Source organism: Brachypodium distachyon, chromosome 5 (assembly GCF_000005505.3).
Source record: "Brachypodium distachyon strain Bd21 chromosome 5, Brachypodium_distachyon_v3.0, whole genome shotgun sequence".
Taxonomy (NCBI): Eukaryota; Viridiplantae; Streptophyta; class Magnoliopsida; order Poales; family Poaceae; genus Brachypodium; species Brachypodium distachyon.
In genome coordinates, this window is record NC_016135.3 from 13,540,145 (window position 1) to 13,560,510 (window position 20,366).

Consider the following 20,366-nt stretch of genomic DNA (forward strand, 5'->3'; position numbering starts at 1 on the left):
TTTGGGATGCCATTGGAGATGCTGTGATGATCACTTCGTCTGATGTCAAATGGTGTGCCACCAATGTTTCACCGTCAATTTGTAAATCTTAGTCATATTTTGAACTAGCAAATCCTCAGTAAACTAAAAGTGGGACATAAGAGGGGGCCCGCTTGCATTCTTAACTTCATCAAATATTGAGATCAACCTTCGAATCAAACATTAGCTAACAACGTGAAAAAAATCCTTTAGAAATTCCAAGGCTTTGAGGTATAAAAAAAGAAATTCAAAGGCATCTTCTATCTTTCTCCATCTTCTATCTCTAAACAAATAAACAATTACCCCCTCCATTTCAAATTATAATATAGTACATATAAGTTTTATTGGTTATCAAAATTTATTACTATTTTTTATAGCAAATCATATACTTAGAAAATATATGTCTTGTTTTGACACTAGATCGACGTTAATAATTTTTGCTATAAGGTTGGTTAAATTTTAGAAAATTTGGTAGTCAACGAAAGTTATATGTCTTCTTACATCATTGAAAGGACCAAGTAACTCTTAATGTCAAAATTCTTCATATTTTTGCTTTTTAAATACAAATCATCCCGACCTCTACATTAGTAGCTAGAATCGCATTTTTGTGGAACATCCTCCAACAACCCTTTTCAACAACTGCGAGGAGATTCCACTGGCACTTCCAAAGACAAAGCTCTCGTCTTTGGCGACCAACAACGGAGGGGGCTGGCATGTTTGGTTGGTATACTGAGGTTGTCAACATTTGCCACACTTTTTCTTCTTCTTTTTGCAATGCATGCCAAAGGTAATGCAATCAAAATTGGCATCACATTTAAGAAAGTCTTGTCACATTTTTTTAGTGACATATGAGACATTTCGATCAACTGGCCTTATTACGAATCGGAGGGAGTACAATATAAGAAAGTATGCCATATGTTTAATAAAGTATGTAGGCTGCTATGTGCCAAGTGTCTCTTTCCTCCCTGCAAGATGGAGTACAATAGAAGGCCGGTCAAAGTTTGTCCATCTGCTTAATAAGTGTGTGTGGTGCTGTCAGGAAGCTGTGAGATCTTGCCTTTAAAAGTTAGTCATCCACGTAACAGAGTCGATCAAGTTTAGCAAAATTTGCTAGCGGTCAGCGGGCAGATGTCTGCTTACACCAGGTTCAGAGTGTGCCACCAAATTTATCGTTTGCTGATTGGAGTATGTAAAAAAGATCTCCTTACCTCCAAAAAAGAGAGTCCGTAGCCGTCTTTTTAGATGCAACGACGGATAAGGTGCGCAGCTCTAGTGTGCCACGGCCTTTCGACTTTTTAAAAGTTTGCATCCCGTAAATGCTCCATTGGTCCTACGACGAAAGTAGGAATATCCCCATTGCCACAAATCCTGAGTCCTGAAAATCGAAAAAGATAAAAAGGGGTCCCGGCCTATCGGCGGCTGCGGCCACATGAGAGATCCGAGTCTGGCGAGGCGATCGGCGAAGATTCCTGCGCTTACGTCGGCCTCTCTACAAATCAGGCCCGCGGAAAGAACGAACAAAATGAACAGAGCCACCACTCACCAACCGCTGTAACGCACCTTCGTTGCACAACAAGCCTCTCACGGCCACTGGGGCCGAGAATTCCGTTGGCCCACAGTCATACAGTACGAGTAGCCTTTTGATGAGAGTGCTTTGTATGATAAGAAAGCAAACCGGAAAGGTGGGTATATACACTTGTATGATTGCGTCCAGAAAGACTTGGAATAACCTGGCCAGAAGGGAATTTGGCAGTGGTAGGATTTCTAGCTCGGTCCTACAGTTAACAATAAATCAGTTCTGGTCTAGGAACACCTGAAAGATCTTCGTATTTTTTTTTGATGAAAGTTCTCGTCATCAAATTTGTTTTGTGCATCGTACTTGTAGCACAATACGAGCAGCCTAAAATTTTGTCTCGCAGCGTAATTTTTTAAACTAATCGTGCTACATGCATTGACGATGACAAGTTCAAATTTGAAGCACCCGGTAAGAAAGAGACGAGGGCAATCCATCACCATTAATTTCCTTTTGCATCTTACGGTTCTGACTTCGTCAAAGTTTTAAAAAATGACTCTAAAACAAATTTATAGTAGAACATTTGATTTAAAAAAGTATATGTATATTTTATTATGTGACTTTCTTTTTAATCTTTAAATTTTACAACAATATCTGTATCTAATAATAAAATCAGTAACGTTTCCGTTGTTGGGTTTCGTCCGTCGGGGCCTTTTTCGTTTTAGCCCTTCCTTTTTCCAGAAATCAACCCCGCGGTCCAGCCGTCCAAGGGCTTTTCTGCAAAATTTCCACGCGCCCTGTTTGCCCAATCTCGTCGCACCACGCCCCCGTCTATCACTTCTCCCCGGGCGCCGCTGCCTCCGCCAAGCCTACCTGATGCCGCCCTATGTCCCTGCCCTTCCCATCCCGTCGCACCACGCCCCCGTTCCCTCCCCGCGATCCGCCTGCAGGTTCTCCTCCCTGCTCGTCGCCGCCTCCTCGCTCTTCGCTGCCCCGCGCTCAAACCCCCCCCCCTTCGCTCCTTGCCGCCCGCCTCCTCCCCTTCCACAGACCAAGCTGAAGACGGTTAGGCGCGGCGGCAAGCAGGCCCTGTCGGTCTTGGCGACGACCGCAACGGTCTCGAGACTTGGGAGGCGATGGAGGGCGGCCCACTCAGACAGCGAGAGCAGGACATCGTGGCTAGACAACTCATAAAAAGGAACGCATAGTCATGCAATGCTTGCTTTCTAAACTATTGCTACCAAAAATAACCTTTGATCCACTAACCTTTTTTTTACTCAAAGTCGAATTTACCGCCCTCGCTCTATCACATGTAAAGAGCATATGCTGGATCTCCTTCGGACCCATCTTGCAAAACAAACATTGAGGATCGACCTTATGTGACAATCAACCAAAATTGACCCGGTGGCGTCCCGTGAAGAGCCTTCCGACCAAAGGTTTTTACCTTCAATGGGACTTTGAGTTGCCACATAAGACTCCACACACAAGGTGCATTCATACTAGCCTGCCCGTGCCCATGGAGGCGACTCCACTCTAGGTGGTATGTCGAGCGAACTAAGAAGATGTCTGATTGGGTGCAGTTCCAAGTTACGAAGTCTTTCATCCATAGATATATCAGAATTTGAAGAATTGATGGGCATAAAATTATCAGGACTTGCACCATGTCCAAAGAATTATGGCCCCTTTGTGTGGAGTCTACGTAACTTGCGTATCCAAGGGTCCATCTGCATTTAAAACTTGTGCAACCTATTTTACTCGGTACATAAAAAAACTGATGTTCCCTAAAGGAAATTGAGAATCTAGTACTCCATCTGTCCAACAAAAGATATCTCAAGTTTGTCAAAATTTGAATGTATTTAGACATGACTTAGTGTATAGATGCATTCAAATTTAATCAAAGTTGAGATATCTTTTATTGGACGAAGGAAGTAGCACTATATTGAAGCATTGGCAGTCAATTGCAGAGGAATTTCCTTCTGTAAAAGGTAAGCAACTTTGCAAGGGCATATTTGTCATTGACAACTTTCCCTTGGTATATGCCTGAATCTTACCAGCCCTATAAATGGCTCCCAACCAAGCTTCCAAATTCCAAATCAGCCCCTCGCGTCTCCTCCTTCCCCTCCCGGCCTCCAATTGCCTCCTCCCGCGCCTCCTCCCCTCCCCCCCGAAGCTTCCCACGCCTCTGCCAGGTTAACCCTAGCGGGGACCTACTAGGAGCTCCAGTCCAAGGATGGAGGCGACGGCGCCTACCGCGGGCGCCGACGCCAACGGTTCCCTGTCGGTATCGGCGGCGAGGGCGCAGGTTGGGCCGCCCACGAACCCCATGGCGACGGCTCTGCTCACCGATCAGTACCAGTTCTCCATGGCCTACGCATACTGGAAGGCCGGCAAGCACGCCGACCGAGCCGTGTGAGTACCTCCATCTCTACCTCGTATCCTCCGCTTCGCGTATCTCCGGTTCGTCTGTGCCCATTGGATTGGATCGACAGGTGGTGATCTGGTGCCAGTTGTCGGATTGGTTTGTTCCGGGTTAGGTTCGGGAGAATTAATTGGCGAGAGCTGAGATTTCCGGAAGATATTTGGGCCGTTCGTGCAATTCTGCCGTTGCTGTAGCGAATGCCACAATTTAGTTTTTGTTTTAATCAATGTGGTATTTGTTTTGTTCTCGTAAATTGGTACGTTGGTTGGTGCAGTGTAAATTTTTTCACCTCCACTTCCTTTTGGTTAAGAGGACTGAATTTTGTGCGTTGATAGTTTATTATTTGGTAGTTGGCTAACTGATACTCTGGTTTTGCTTTGGGGAGTTCTCTCCCAGTCTCCCATGTAGTTTTGATGGTCTTCCTTGTCAAAGGTGGCATTTTAACTTTAGACAATTCAGTTGCACAACTGTACTACCAAAACAATTCCTTTGGATCCATATTTTCATGTTAGTTTTCTTAGAGGGGTTTTCTATGTGGAAGGTGATATTTTCTGAGGAACCTTGTCTTGATACGATGTAATAAATGTAAAAAACGGACCACCAATTTAGTTGCGTTTGCTGCTTTGAGTGTTTCGCTCGTATTTCTTCTTGTTAGGTGTTGAAGTTGTTTTTTATGGTTATTTCTTCATTGCTTTGGTATTGCTTTGGACAGCCTTCTCCATCACCCCTTAATGTTAGAGCTTAAAGTCAGCTGTGGTTAATTGCTTGGAGTTGCCATCGCTTTTCATGTAGGTCCTGATGTTCCTGTCTGGCCTTTCTTTTACGGTTTGCAATTATTGTTTTAGTATTTGTTGCCTCTTGTGTGGATTCTAAATTCAAAAATCCATTTCTTATGTCATTGTTGTTTTCTTGAATTTTATTTTTAATGTGCGTGGAGTACTTCCTGAATGGTAATGTAATTTACTCCTGGTGCGTAGGAACAAATGGATGGGGACATTTGAATGATGTCACATTGTTGAATGAACAATGAACCTTGGTACTTGATTAAACAAATGACTATTGGTTCTTGGATTTCATGTCTAACTGATCTATCTGGATGGGGTGGGGGGTGGTGTGTGTGGGGGGGGGGGGGGTTGTTGTGTTCTGCATTTTTTTAACAGAAGGTGATGTCTGTTTTTAGACTTCTAGTTTGGAACCTGGGAAAGTTACAAGAGAAAAACTATGATGTAATTTTGTCATTAGCGGAATATTCAGGGAGCTACTTCGGAATTTCAGTTGGTATTTCTTTCTGTATATTGATATGAGTAGTGTAGTAATAAAACTCAGAAGCCACAAAAAACTATAAATGAAAATTGCAATAGAAGTGAACCACACTGGGTGAAGCTATGTTTCTATATGTTTGAATGTAAGCATGGTTCTGCACTAGGCTGTCTGGTATTACTTATCATAAATTAATGCCCATATATTATAATAGGTTATTATGCTACATCCAAATGGGATAATATGACGTGTTTTGTTAGTTTTATACTCCTTCCGATCCATAAAAAGTGTTGCCATTTTGTACTAAGTGGGCGACACTTTTTATGGATCGGAGGGAGTACATACTGGTAAACAATATGGTCACAGTTTTGGCTGTGTTTTAGGTTATGAAGACGCATCACTCCACACCTCCGGTTCCAAAATTCCCTTCTTTTTTTTTCCCTTTGATCGATCCTGCTTTGCTGTCTTACAACATACTCCCTCCATTCCTTGAAAGAGGGCGTTTTTTTTTCCTACTGTTTCGGTAAGCATGCCACTGAGCCCTTTTTCCCCTATCTGACTAAACTGCCCCTCTGTTTAGGCTCACGAATTAATTAGCCGCACACCGATCGATCCCATCGCTCTGGTTCTGGGGTGAGCGAGAGGCCAGGTCCCGCTGGGCATGCGCGTCATGCAGTAGAAACAGAAGAGACGTTGCCCACTGCATGCTGCACAAGCATTAATAGTTCCAGCGCAAGCTAGTTAAAACACGATTTGCCAGTGCTTAAGAATTTAATTCTAGAAGGGGTAAAATCGTACAAAAAACATCCTGATTTGCTTTCTTGGTATGTGTTTTCATCTCTAATATGCCCTCCATCAAGGAACAGAGGGAGTACTAGTGTGCACACTTCTAGCATAGAGTTGTTTGTAAGTTCTATCACCACCAAAGTTATTATGTACACTACTATTGTGTACTCCCTTCGTTTGGGTTTATAAGGCCGTTCTCCAAAATTTAGGGATTCAAGATTATAAGGCCTCTTTTACATGTCTCTATCTGAACTACAACATTAATTCCCGTTGTTTTCACTTCAAAATTAATTCCGTTGCATGCCTTGGTACAAGTGTTTTGCTTTGATATCAGCGTTTCATCTTGGTACTAGTGTTTTTCAACATTAAATCTACAGTTATTCTCTCCCTTTTCACAATGCATTGGTTATAAGGCCCTCTTCAAAAATGGTTTAACCAAAGCCATAGTAAACAGAGAGAAAATAAATGTAGATTTAATGTTGAAAAACACTAGTACCAAGATCAAACACTGATATCAAAACAAAACATTAGTACCAAAGCAAAAATTGCTCAATGCATGTAAAAGACTTAATGCTAAAGTGGAAACCAAGGGAATTAATGCATGTAGTTAAGAGAGAGAGAGAGAGAGAGACATGTGAGAGGGCCCTTACATTTGGAAATCGTGATTTTTTGGAGATGAGCCATACATACCCGGACTGAGGGAGTACCATTTTTCAAATTAGCCTTATAAACTTGAGTGGAGTGAGTAAATGAGAAGAAGAAAAACAAAGCACAATCATGAAGCATTATTAACTAATGAAATTCTTGCCTACTGAAATGAAAATAATAAATTTCGAAAGTGCTGGTCACTTCATTGGCCAGATGTTCAGCACTTATCCATATTTGAGGCCTCTCCCAATGGGATTCTCTTCGCACGTTATTTTAAGCATTTTGCTAGCATGGCATGCTAATTAAAGAAGAAAGAGAAGTTAGTGGTCTCTTAAGGTATAGATACAGCTCTTGCACGTGGACATAGGTAAAAACATTTATTACTCCAATCACTTGCAAGCTTGACTACTAAATTAATTAATACAACCCTTTTAAGATACACCAACAAAGATACCATGCATTGTAGATGTTGTCTCTTATAAATTATCAGCACCTAAGATAGCGCGCTAAGAGGCCATACATTGTGAGTGGCCTGAGATCCAAAAGGTGGGAGGTAGTAACAGAATGATGGGATGGATATGAGATTTTTCTGGTGTTTTTCCTCTATGTCTGATAAGTCTTGGACATTCATGCTGGGTAAGTAGGTCTGGAGCTGGGCTCTATGGCCATTGAATTTCAATCTGCCAGGGAATTTACAAAGTCATCTTTTGAGAAACCAATCAGCAGCAGTGCAGAATTATAATCCCAATCCTCGGTTTTGGAACTCACTTTATCTTGTCAGAGCAAAGTCTTCTCACTAAGTTATTGCAAAGCAAGAGTCCTGGCTCTTTTAGAAAAATCTAAGAACTCACCTATAGCAATTTATATGGCCATCAAATGTGGTGTCATGTGGTGCAGAGTATATGACCTCTGCAGCAAGGATAAGGGAAAGGATTTCACGGCTTGATTCTCAAGTCAGGCCCCTGATTTCCATCTCAGTTATCTTAGTTTATTTCCAAAGTTTGTTAGTGCTTGCTTTATCCTTATGATTCAGCTGAAGCTTTTTCCTATTTCCTAAACTCTATATAAGGAGTGCCCTATGTTGTAATCGGATCAGCTATGGGTAAAGCAGAAAAAGGGGAGATCAGACTCCAAACTCTAAGCACACGGCATGTGGTCCATGTTGGTGCACTGGTAGCTTACCTAAAATACGGGACACGCTCTTATGTTCACTTTGTCTTTGAAGTGTGACTTGTGAACTTGTTCGCTGTATCTCTAGTTTTGATGTGGACCCACAAATGACTAATGGAAAGAGCTTGTTAGTTCTTACAGCTACCAACTCAGACATGCTCAATCTCATGCTGATTTGGTTCCTTTTCCTTCGTCAGGTTTGACCTGTACTTTAGGAAAAATCCATTTGGTGGAGAATTCACTGTTTTTGCTGGTCTTGAAGAATGTATTAAGTTCATTGCGAACTTTAAGTTCACTGAAGATGACATTTCTTTCCTGCAATCAGTCATGCCAATGTGTGAGGTATCGCCTAAACACTATCTACATATACATTACTTTTCCTTTCTTCAAATGGTAAATGGTTCTTAAATTGGCTGCTAGGCTAGCTCTGAATAAATGTTTTAGTTGGTCATACAAATAGGCTGATTAGCATAGGCTACAAAATAAGGCAACCTCAAATTCTACAAGGAAAGGAGAGGTGACTTAAACTTTCTGTGATGTTCCTTCTATAAGTTTTTCTTTGCCCAACTTTAATATACTTTCCTGTCAGTTAGTTACCCTAATAAATTTATTTACTAATGTATTTTGCAATTTGTAGGATGCCTTCTTTGATTATCTCAGGGAAATTGATTGCTCTGATGTGGAGGTTTACTCCATTCCTGAAGGCTCAGTTGTCTTTCCAAAAGTGCCCTTGATGAGAGTTGAAGGTCCGGTTGCTGTAAGTGCAAAGCCCCTTAGCAATTGTTGTGTCTAATAATAGTGGCAACTCTAGTTCGTTTAATCATCTCTTGATTTTTTTTGGAATAACTAAACTCGAATGGTTTCTGTAGCAACTTACTCTTGTTATACATCATCAGGTGGTTCAACTGCTTGAGACTCCATTTATAAATCTCATCAATTATGCCTCTTTGGTAACCACCAATGCCGCACGGCACCGTCATGTTTCTGGAAAGTCAAAGGTTCTAATGGAATTTGGTTTAAGACGAGCACAGGTGTGATCTTCTGCCCCTTCAGGCTCTCACTTCAACTCTGTTCTATATAGATTTTGTGTTTCTATGTGTGATGTTCGGGTTTATGTTCACAGGGGCCTGATGGCGCAATAAGTGCTTCAAAGTATTGTTTTATGGGAGGTTTTGATGCAACAAGGTGGGTTCTTCACTTGGAAGAAACATTTAAGCCCAGGATATCTCTTATTTCACCATATCTTTAATTTCAAGTCTTGTTTTTGCAGTAATGTATTAGCCGGACATCTATTTGGCATACCACTCCGTGGAACACATTCTCATGCTTATGTTAGCTCATATATGGTCAGTAAAATATCCTTCCAGTTATCGATGAACAAAATCTTTCATGTATGTAGTAGATTAAAATCATTGAAATGCCTAGTTTCTTCGTGCAAACAATTCTTCACTACATTGGTTACTGAGACCCATAGATTATCCAGATTCAGGTTGAAAGATTTTTTTTATCATCATATTAGACTCAAATTGTGAAATCCTGGTGACAATCTAGGCTCACTGCTGTTCTAAACTTACTTTATAATCTGCTGCCCAAAAATATCCATGGAAGTAGGAAAAGGTAGTTAAAGAAACTGTAAAATAGAAAAGAGCTGATTAGACAGAAGGGATTATCATTTCACTTGCATGTTTCTCTCTCTCTTTCCCTACCATACTAGTACTCTTCTTGTTCCTTTCTAATTTGCATTTCTTCTAGATCATTGGTGTACTTACTTGATAATTTGACATGTTATCTGAACTGAAATACATGGCAAATCATTATTTGAACAAATCAACTCTTTTCTTGCATCAGTTATGAGCAATGTGAGTGACAATTGTTACCATCCCTTTGTATATGCATCTATAGAAACTTGTGTGTCGATGTCAGTTATAAAAAAAAAACTTGTGCTTAGATATTTCTGGCGTTCTGGAAGTTTCCTTTTTGGGTGCCATTCATTGTCAGTTCTGTTGTTGGCTGATTTAGCAATCATTTTAAATCTTCCAGAGCCTTGATGAGATCCCAGACAGGACCCTTAGGTACAAAGATGGTTCAAGGATCTGCAAAGATTTTGTTGGTTTAGTGAAAGAGTGGCTTCACAAGATTCAGGTATAATCGCAGAACTTTGCTACGTTGTTTTCACTCGTTACGGTATTCTTATGTTACTGTGTTCATTTATTTCAGGTAGCAGATTCATTGTGTAGTGTATTTGGCGAGACAAATCAAAGTGAGCTGGCTGCATTTGCATCCTATGCATTGGCTTTTCCAAGCAATTTCCTAGCTCTTGTGGACACTTATGATGTGAGTTGTTAACTTATTGCAATCTGCAACTCTTCCTCTTGTTGCTTCTGTGCTTACACATGTCTGAAACTTGCACACCACATAGTTTGTCAATTCTGAGTTGTTTGTACAACTTTATCCTTGTTTTGTGTTGTCTAACAAATAACTCTATCGTGTGACACTCTTCACCTGCAGTGTGTATATTATTAACTTATTTATGCATGTCTTGTATTTGGAGAATAATGTCACTATCTTTTTTTCTTTTCAGGTTATGCGAAGTGGGATTCCAAACTTCTGTGCAGTAGCTCTTGCACTCCATGACTTAGGGTATGTCAAACCTATCCTTCGGCACTTATTATGTGTGAGTTTGGTTATTGGATTGGAGCTTGGCTTATCATGGAAACCTTATATGGTAAAATACCATAATTCAGAAAAAGAAGGCATTTTGAAATAAAATACAAATGAAGCTAAAGTTTGTCAGCAAGTCCATTCCAGTAATGCTAAATTTAAGGGTGGTCTAAGCTTACAGCAATTTTGTGTTTTATAGGCTTAAGCCCTCCTAAAAAGGCTGATGTTTCTCTGATGTGTACTTACGAAATGATCCGATTTATCCAAGTTTTAGACAACGTTATGAATAACTGCATCTTTGTTCATTGTTTACCTAACAGTATGTTTAAAACAATCAATTTGGATAATTATATTTTGTTTTGTAGATATAAGGCATCTGGTATCAGATTAGATTCTGGTGATCTGGCCTATCTGTCTATCGAAGCTCGAAAAGTGTTTCATGCAATAGAAAAGGAGTTTAATATACCTGGTTTTGGGAAGATGATCATCACTGCTAGCAACGACCTGAATGAGGAAACTATTGATGCCCTAAATAAACAGGTAAAAAAAAATTTCGTTACTGAGTGGACAATTGTTTTTACGATAGTGAATTGAGAATTCATAAAGAATTTTGTGCCATGTAGATATGTTTTGTTTCACCGGATTTTTGTGGTACCTACGTTGTTTGATGCATATGCATGTGATTCTCAAGCTAGTGATCATGCACTACAAAAAATATACTCCCAATATATAATTCAATATTTCATCTTTCTTGCAGGGTCATGAAGTTGATGCCTTCGGAATAGGAACTTATCTTGTAACATGTTATTCCCAAGCTGCACTTGGCTGTGTCTTCAAGTTAGTTGAGATCAACAGCAGACCTCGTATCAAACTTTCTGAGGATGTCGCAAAAGTATGTTTGCTGTTCACACGTTGAAAGAGAATTGCATGTTTTTAGTGATCTTTATGGAGGTTGTCATGAAATGTTATAGGTCTCTATTCCATGCAAAAAGCGATGTTTCAGATTGTATGGAAAAGAAGGTTACCCATTGGTAGACATCATGATACGTGAAAGTGAACCATCACCAAAGGTAGCAATGCACCTCCTATACTTCTTACACCATTTTTTCAAATCACAGAAGCACATAATATTATAATTTATCTTAGAATGGAATATAGCTGAGATAATGCTTGAATCGGTCGTATGCTTCACACTGTTGCTTTTGTCCCTTTGATATCCTTGTTGACTATTTTTACCTACAGTGACTAATTTCTATTTTAACTGAATTTCACATCTGTAAAATATTCCAGGCAGGAGAGCGGATCCTTTGTCGCCATCCGTTCCTTGAATCCAAGAGGGCTTATGTTGTCCCCCAGCATGTTGAGGAGCTTTTACAATGCTACTGGCCGGGTAGTTCGAGTATGGACCTCGTATCTTTTTTACAATGATAAGTTTGGATCTAGTTTATTTCTTATGACAACTTTGTATGTTTTGCTTGTATTAACACTGATCTGGTGATTGTTACAATGGAAATAAGTAACCTGTTAAACTGTGGACTGTAGTGTTCTCACAGTTGATTGAACATCAATTAATGCACATCTGTGTTTTCTGCAGATAAACCCAGAGCAGAGCTGCCCTCCCTGGACAAGATCAGAAGCCGGTGCATGCAGCAGCTCGAAAAACTGCGGCCAGATCACATCAGGCGGCTAAATCCGACACCTTACAAGGTTTGTTTCACTATTTCTTTCCTTCAATTACCTTATCTTTCTGTATCACACATAAGTCAGTAACCTTACAATCTACTTCACTTCAAGCAGGTGAGTGTGAGCGCAAAGCTATATGAGTTCATTCATTACCTATGGTTGAACGAGGCGCCAGTAGGCGAATTACAGTAGATGGCTGCACAAGCTGGAGTCGGTCTCATTCTTTGCAAGCATAGCAATACGTTATACGTCAAAGAAAATAGAGTCTAGTGTTGTTGTACCACATAAACATCCATCAGCTCATGGCCCCATCTTGTAGGGTTTTATTTTTTATCCCAAATTTCCATTTGTACAAACTAATTAATTGTATAAAGGCAGGTAGATCAGTTTACCTGGTTATACATCCCTTTATTGTGGGGATACTACACTGTATACATTAGAACGGAATTGAAATAATAAACATCAGAAGAGAGGAAATTTGATCTCTGTAGTATAGAGATCTTGACTTGTTTGTCCTATGCAGCACGCACATTTGTAGGTGATTGATGGACCACTCTAGCACTAACACAAATTTGAAGCTGAAACTTGAGGTGAGAATAAAAAATGCTGGTGCCTGATGCAGAACGTGTGGGAGCTTTGGTCTTCTTTCTCCCTTCTAGGGTGTTCTTATGCAAAACGACGGGGATAAATCCAAATGATGCCGTCAACGGAGTAAGCCGAAAAGGATAGTTGATGGACTTGCCAACCACCGTTGCATTAACACAGTATAAGCTGCTGTAAAACAAAGACAATAGGTAGGCTGAACAGATTGGTTAGTGGTGGCCATCATGGTTGTTTGTTCAACTACACAGGTTTATGCTCAAACGTGCAAGACTGACGGTGGAAGGCTCGAAGTAAGCTGTTCCGTTTCATGGGCAAACTGAAATCGGGTGCGTTTTGAGATTTTGAGCAGCTCCACTTACCTCGATACATATTTATAAATTCAAGGAGTTAGCATCATCTAGAAGTTGTCAGATCAACCTCTGCAGATCAGACTTGATCACGCCTTCAAAAAAAGCTTCTCCCAAATAAAAAAGAAACTAGAATTTTATAAAATATTACCAAATATAGAAATGATACGGAGTATTATATTTTCGAATTTGATAACTATTGGCAACATGTGGAGCATATATTCATTATCCAAATATGATAAATATCATATATATGTGATTATCCAATGCGTATATATCATAGTTAGGCAAATTAGTCTACCAAACAAATTAAATTTTATATCTGTTCAGATATAAAAAAGATGGATAATCACATCTAAAATAAGATAGAACAGTTAAACATCACAATAAGATTAGGGATTAAAGAAAACAATGATAAACCAGACATTAACCAAGCCAAAACAAAAGATATAATCAAAGAGGAGATACAAATAAAAACATATAGGGGAACTAAAAATCCATTAAAAACAATAAAGCTATAAATTACCATAGGTATGTCGATTATTCAACAATTTGAAATACAACATTTAGCACATGTTAGTGTAAAATATTAGTAATTTTCATTTAAAACCTAGAACAAATAAATAGTCACTAAGTCATGATAAGATAGTTTCACCAGTAATGTAGTCACGATAGTATGTCCTTCATCTCGGGAAAAATCACTACTTGTATATTACTATAACTATGTCAATTTCGACAACTTGATAGTTTGGTAGTGTGGATGTCATTTGTTGCAAAGTTCATTGAACTCCAAATTGGATCGAGATTTGGGCTTCTTTACTATGGAGAACAGATATATAGGCTAAGCTTTTGGGTTGAATAGCTCCAAGGAAAATTGGACGAAGGATTTTTGTTGTTTTGGTATATCTAGATCCAAGTTTTGAAGTTGGCATTTTTTTTGGGTAGTTTGATTTGTGGTGCTTGACCTAAGTTTGGAAAATGGTTGACGCATTTATTGAGTGAACATATATACATACACATACATTCATCATTTGGTTCAAAAAGCAAATACATCCATACACATTACTAGTAAGCAATCATCGCATACATACCAATCATCAATAAGCAATCATCTCTAGGGATTGCATTGCGGATTGAAGAAAAAATATGCAACATGCACATTGCATTTGGATTGAATGGAAAATAACAAGAAAATAGTAATGGGGAAGGGGGGGGGGTGTGGTTTAACAATTCCAGTTCTTGTTGTTGCTATATGTGCATAGCACGCATGTAACCACCACAACACGAGCGGCAACCTCGTTATGGCATATACAAAATATTGCCAGGGGTGGTGTTCTTGGGTTTGCAATCATCCTTAGGGACTGCACACATACACACATTGGAATTATCCCTAGGGATTGCATTAGGGTTGGAACGAAACAACGCAAAGTAGGACAAAATAACCATAGAAGTTGGGATGGGAGGGGAGGGTGAGGTTTACCTTAGAGAGTGAGAATTTTATGAATCCCTCGAAAAATCGCTTTGATTTGGCTTGTTTTTTTAAGAGATTTGGCAGGACAGAGAGAAGTGAGAGGGAAACTCTCCTTTTTCTTGGGGTTGGAAAGGAAGAAGATGGAGAACGGATGGATGCCCACTGTGGCCCCTCTGGACTTATGTCCTAGAGGGGAAACACCAGAAATTGTGATGTTTGGGTCAGTGAGATGAAACACCGTGGGCATCGGCGTTTGGGTCGTGGAGGGTGGGGACAACGTGAGGCGTGTGGTTTCAATTAGCCATGTCAGCCTGATCAGAAGCAATTGGCCAACCATTGGCCATGGTGGCAAAGACATTTGACATTGGAGTTTTGATCTGACGCCAAACATAATGTCAGCAATGACTGGTTGAATGCTGACCAGGCTGTCAATGTCATTGACCTGTGCGTGACGTTGGTAAAAGGGTTAGTTTTTTTAGACAAGAATCCGTTTGTGCTAGACTTCCGACAAAAGTGTCGGAAGCCCACTTTTGTCGTTTTGGCCAAATTATGATTATCTTATACTCCCTCCGTTCCTGTATAAAACAACGACAAGTATTTAGGAAGGAAGTGAGTACCAAATCTAATTAGTGGTATCTACTCGTGTTTACTAAACACCGATGTACTCAAGCCACATAACATTAAGTACTCCTTTAAATTTCTCCTTCAAACCATCAATATAAAATTATTGCTCTCACCCTCACCCGGCTTGCTCCAGGTCTGCCCTCCACCCTCAAGCTGTATTTCACCTCAAAATATCATTTTTCCTATCCTCCATGCTCTTCTTCTGACTTGGTTTAGTTATTTATTAGCTCTTGACTGTTGACTTGTCTATCTCCTACTAATACAATTATCGATGCATGCAAAATTGCAAAGCAAAGCAGCTACACCCTGTCGACACTCCCACTAGTGCTCCTCCTGCTGCTCAGTCCCCTTTCAGCTCTCTACATACTTGGCACACTTTTGTAGGAGTACAACTCATAATTGCATCCTCGCTCTCCATTTTCTTCTTGATTTGTTGTTACTCTAAAGATCACCACCAACCACCCCACACCCAAGTGCCCAGACTACAGCAGCACCCTCCTCCCAACCACAATCCAATCTTTCATCAAGAGCAAATTAGCCAGCCCTCACTTTTCACCCCGAAATAATCATCCAATCTTTAGCCTTTGCCTCTACATTGTCCCCAAATCCAATATTTTGGGCCCAATCGCCCGTAAATCCTCCTTTTTGCATCACTCCATCCTGTTCTAAATCCCCTTCTCTCCCCCAACAAAGTCCAACCTTTCCCACTGCATCCTCTGCAAAACCCAATCTTGGCCACCTTCGTTGTTCATTTATTCTTTGGAGCAATCCAGCCTTTCTGCATCCAATTCCCTGCAGGGACCAAGCTTTAGCGGGTTGTTCTCTTCCAAGCCCAACCTTTAGCACCGAATTCTGCTCAAAACCGAGCGTTGTTGCGGAGATCCACCATTTCTGGTTGAGCCAGGCAGCTCAGCGCCGCCGTCCGATGTCGGACTCGGAGCTGTCCCAGAGCACGGTGGTGTTCGGGCTCCACCTGTGGGAGCTCGTCGGCATCGGCGTCGGTGCCGCCTTCGTGCTCCTCCTCGTTCTCCTCTCCCTGCTGTGCCTCCTCGCCAACCGCCGGCGCCGGCGCCGCCGCGTCCCGGCCACCCCCGTCCTCCACCTCGCCACCGTCGCGCCGAATGGCCATCCCAAGCACCCCAACAAGCCACCCAAGGACATCCAAGAAGTGCCCTCTCGCGGCGCGGCAGCCCCCGCCGCCGCGTCAAAGGTGCCGCTCGCGCAGATGCTCCAGGCTCCCCCGCAGGAGTCCATCCAGATCGAGACCGGCAAGGAGCACCGCATCACGTTCCCGGAGCAGCCGCTGCCCCACCACCAGCGGAGCGGGGGGCCGTCGTCCCGCGGGGCCAGCGGCGAGAGCCGCGGCGGCGGCACGGAACCGGGTGTGCCGGAGGTGTCGCACCTGGGGTGGGGCCACTGGTACACTCTCAAGGAGCTGGAGGCGGCCACTGCTATGTTCGCCGACGAGAAGGTGATTGGGGAGGGCGGCTATGGCATTGTGTACCACGGCATTCTCGAGGACGGCACACAGGTCGCCGTCAAGAACTTGCTGAATAATAGGTAACCACTCTTCCTATGAACCGAAGTATAGCCAAATTTCGAAGTTTGTTGTTGATTTGCGCCGAATTTAGAATGTGTTGATTTGAAGTTAAGCGAGATGTATACTTTAATGAGTGCATCGAAGCTACTGAATAGAGATGTTGACAATTCAGATGGTAACATTGTGCAAGAACTTGATTAAAGAATGACCAAGACTAACATATGCTTATGGTTAGCATGCTTAGTATGGAAGCTGCCATTTCAGAGGCTGAAATGCATGATGTTGTGTAGCGTGTGGTTTTTGTGTTGCTTAATTTAGTAAAATACTTGGTTTGTTAGGGGGCAAGCAGAGAGGGAATTCAAGGTTGAGGTTGAAGCAATTGGGCGAGTGCGACACAAGAACCTGGTACGGCTGCTTGGATACTGTGCTGAGGGCAACCAAAGGTACATCTTTGTGTGATCATTAGTGAAATTCGTACTGTGGAGTTCTGGAACCGTGGAGCTTGTAACAAAATTGTGCTGTTGTGATTCTTTTCAGGATGCTTGTGTACGAGTTTGTCAATAATGGAAACTTGGAGCAATGGGTTCATGGTGATGTTGGTCCTGTGAGCCCTCTTACATGGGACATAAGAATGAAGATTATTCTCGGATCAGCAAAAGGGTAAGTCTGGCTGAGTTTTTAATGATTTAATATTTGTCGTTATGTGTTACTTGCACTAATTTACCTAGTTGTGCAGTTTAATGTATTTGCATGAGGGACTTGAGCCAAAGGTGGTTCACCGTGATGTCAAGTCGAGCAATATCCTCCTCGACAAGCATTGGAATGCCAAGCTTTCTGATTTTGGGCTAGCAAAGCTTTTGGGCTCAGAGAGGAGTTACGTTACGACCAGGGTTATGGGGACATTTGGGTTAGCACACTACTTAACACTATACTATCATAATCATAAAAGATAAACATGGGCATATTGCTTATGTATCTCTTGTTATTTGCAGGTATGTTGCTCCAGAGTATGCAGGCACTGGCATGTTGAATGAAACTAGTGACGTCTATAGTTTTGGAATTCTTATTATGGAAATAATATCTGGTCGGGTACCAGTAGATTACAACAGGCCACCTGGAGAGGTTAGTAACAGCTGCGGCTCCTTATAACGATGAATTAAGAACTCATCAAATGCATTTACGAATTCTGTAGATGAATCTTTCAGGTTAATCTTGTTGAATGGCTGAAGACAATGGTCAGCAGCCGAAATTCAGAGGGGGTTTTGGACCCAAAGATGACCGAGAAGCCTACTTCTAGGGCATTGAAGAAGGCTTTGCTAGTGGCTCTGCGGTGTGTAGACCCTGAAGCTCGCAAGAGACCAAAGATTGGGCATGTGATTCATATGCTTGAAGTTGATGATTTCCCCTATAGAGATGTAAGTCCAGATGGCATGCAGATCTTTTTTATCTTTATTATCTAGTGCCTCTCATTTGATAACAATGACCATAAGCATCATTTTGCAATATATATGTTACCTGTAATTAGTTTTCCTGGTACCGAAGTAAGAAAGAAATCATGATGGACAGGTCATCAGACCATACCTTTTCTCTATTCATCTATTGCCTATCACTAAATGCTCCCTTTTGGTCACTGTAGGTTATTTCATGTGTTATAACTTCTAATTTTGGTTACACAAATTTTGGTTTCAGATTTTTTTTTTCCAATTCGACACAATAATAATAATAAAATGGCCATGTGCTATCATTGTTTCTTTGCCTTTGTTGATCTGGACAAGATTTTTTTTTTCCTCCTTAGTTCATATTATATTTAGAAAAATTCAATGCAGTGACTAAAATTGTGTTTACTTATTGGCAGGAACGCCGAGGTGGCAGAGCACCAGGTCAAGCAAAAGTAGCAGAAACAGCTTCAAGTGAACCCGGTGATAGTAGCGGGAATGACACACCGAAGGATACTCCAAAAGGTCAATCAAAAGCAGACAATTTCAAGTGGAGAAATCAAGAGGCCTAGTTATCAGGACAATGGTGGTTCTTCTGAATTTTTGCGCCTGATCAAGAAGCTGGATGAAGCAAACTTACAAACAAGCTCGTTTGCTGCTCTATCCGTTGGATCAGGTGTGGAACCGTGGAAGGCACCTATGGAGATCATGATAGCGCATATGTACATTTTCAGATTAATATCTTAGGGATAGTGATTTTTTGGTTGGTTTCCTTGGATCATATTTATGTAAAAGATATTCCCGTATGGTAAAGGTGCTATAATCTTTGAGGTAAAGTTGAGCATTGTTCATGACCTGGTTGGTGCCTTGCTTATATTTCCTACTGCTTTTCAGATCAAATGTGATAATCCAACTCTGTCAGGCTGGATACTGAATCAAGTCTTGTCTGCCATTTTAGCTGGTTTGACAGCCAGGGACTTGCATGTCATAGCACTACAAACTATAATTGCTCCTTCAACCTGGAGGGAAAAAAAGAAGAGGTTGTTGGCATGTGATGTGAGGGCCTGACCTAACCTAGCTGTCATTGTTTAGCACAGAATAACACAACTCGCAAGATACCATTATTAAGCCATGCTTGACAGTTAAGCCATCTCTCACACTCACTGGCGACCAGTTAACACACTAAGATTTTCAGAGTAATGTCGGTTTTAATGAGCAAACAAAACCTTGCAGTGCCCCTGTCTAAAAGTAGGATCCATTCAGGTGGCAATCATGGATGGAATCTGAGGAAGAAAAATCCAGATTAGATACAAAACGAAATTGATAATGACCAAGAAAGAAATAAGGTAGACGGTAGAGCCTTTTTTATCATGGATATTTTCTGGAAGTGGGGCCGGTGAGAGTTCAGCTTCTCCTATAAACCTCTTGCCCGGCCTCGCTGCCCTCGTGCGGTTGCCCGTACTGTCTCCCTGGTGCTTTGCCGGGGCGACTGCCGACGACGGTTTGCTGTCATGTAGGTTGCCCGCTGCTACGGCCGATGTTGATGTGTCGGAGAGTAGTACTCTGTACTGCTGTCCCTTTTCCTTCGCTTCTTTTGTTTTTGCACTGAATTTTTGTGTAAATTTCTAAGGCACATTCAAAGGAGGTAAAGTAGGAGTCATTGTATAGGTGTCTAAAACTTGACATACAGAGGGAGGGGGGTCTAAAGTTCCAAATTTTGCTTTACTGTAAAGGCGTGCGATGGACTAAATTTTTTTGGTACGGAGAAATCGATAGCTTATGTGGCAAAGAATAAGATGTAGATCCAATTCATGTATACATTGATGCTTTTTTCTATAGCTGCCTGCTTTTAGTTTGATCAATCACGTGGTAGTCGGATTTTAATTCAACGGCAACATGTAAGACAGGAGAGAGAGTGAAAATGACACCCAGATGTTAATCCAACCGTTTGGATGCGTCGATCTGAATCTTTTTCTTAAGAATTAGACTACTTAGATATAGCTTTTTTTTTTTTGCGAATCCATACATTGGTGTTAAACTATAAACAGATAGCAACTACAATACGTGCATATATATATGTACGAGATTAACGTAGGACACTGATAGTGATCGAAGAATATCTCAGTAATCTTAATTTCATTTGTTTGGTCGGTCCGTTCTATAAGTATCTCTTAACTAGACTTTACC

General features: G+C 41.2%; 2 protein-coding genes across 3 annotated transcripts; both read left to right on the forward strand.

The window, feature by feature from the left end:
- The first annotated feature begins 3,615 nt into the window (after positions 1 to 3,615).
- Positions 3,616 to 12,648, forward strand: LOC100827434 (nicotinate phosphoribosyltransferase 2). The gene is made up of 15 exons (XM_003579703.4): positions 3,616 to 3,940; positions 8,012 to 8,156; positions 8,452 to 8,571; positions 8,711 to 8,845; positions 8,938 to 8,999; positions 9,085 to 9,160; positions 9,855 to 9,956; positions 10,032 to 10,148; positions 10,396 to 10,454; positions 10,841 to 11,015; positions 11,233 to 11,367; positions 11,447 to 11,545; positions 11,766 to 11,874; positions 12,070 to 12,182; positions 12,273 to 12,648. Exons 1-15 carry the CDS (start codon positions 3,762 to 3,764, stop codon positions 12,348 to 12,350), a joined length of 1,704 nt encoding a protein of 567 aa, XP_003579751.1. The 5' UTR covers positions 3,616 to 3,761; the 3' UTR covers positions 12,351 to 12,648.
- A 2,891-nt stretch (positions 12,649 to 15,539) lies between these two features.
- Positions 15,540 to 19,033, forward strand: LOC100827946 (probable serine/threonine-protein kinase At1g01540). Of its 2 annotated transcripts, XM_003579705.4 has the most exons (7): positions 15,552 to 16,763; positions 17,082 to 17,186; positions 17,281 to 17,403; positions 17,480 to 17,650; positions 17,736 to 17,865; positions 17,949 to 18,158; positions 18,599 to 19,033. In XM_003579705.4, the coding sequence occupies exons 1-7, from the start codon at positions 16,129 to 16,131 to the stop codon at positions 18,749 to 18,751; spliced, it is 1,527 nt and encodes a 508-aa protein (XP_003579753.1). In that variant the 5' UTR covers positions 15,552 to 16,128; the 3' UTR covers positions 18,752 to 19,033. The 2 variants fall into 2 exon arrangements, with proteins under 2 accessions (XP_024312060.1, XP_003579753.1); XM_024456292.1 differs by lacking the exon at positions 18,599 to 19,033 and having other exon boundaries at positions 15,540 to 16,763; positions 17,936 to 18,078.
- Positions 19,034 to 20,366: the final 1,333 nt, after the last annotated feature.

Excerpts from the sequence above, each read along its gene's own strand:
- LOC100827434 (XM_003579703.4), top strand. The coding sequence starts at position 3,762 with ATGGAGGCGACGGCGCCTACCGCGGGCGCCGACGCCAACGGTTCCCTG. Across the intron at positions 10,149-10,395 it reads CTCTTGTGGACACTTATGAT|GTTATGCGAAGTGGGATTCC; the intron begins GTGAGTTGTTAA and ends TTTTCTTTTCAG. Across the intron at positions 12,183-12,272 it reads TAAATCCGACACCTTACAAG|GTGAGTGTGAGCGCAAAGCT; the intron begins GTTTGTTTCACT and ends CACTTCAAGCAG.
- LOC100827946 (XM_003579705.4), top strand. The coding sequence starts at position 16,129 with ATGTCGGACTCGGAGCTGTCCCAGAGCACGGTGGTGTTCGGGCTCCAC. Across the intron at positions 17,404-17,479 it reads ATTCTCGGATCAGCAAAAGG|TTTAATGTATTTGCATGAGG; the intron begins GTAAGTCTGGCT and ends CTAGTTGTGCAG. Across the intron at positions 17,866-17,948 it reads ACAACAGGCCACCTGGAGAG|GTTAATCTTGTTGAATGGCT; the intron begins GTTAGTAACAGC and ends TGAATCTTTCAG.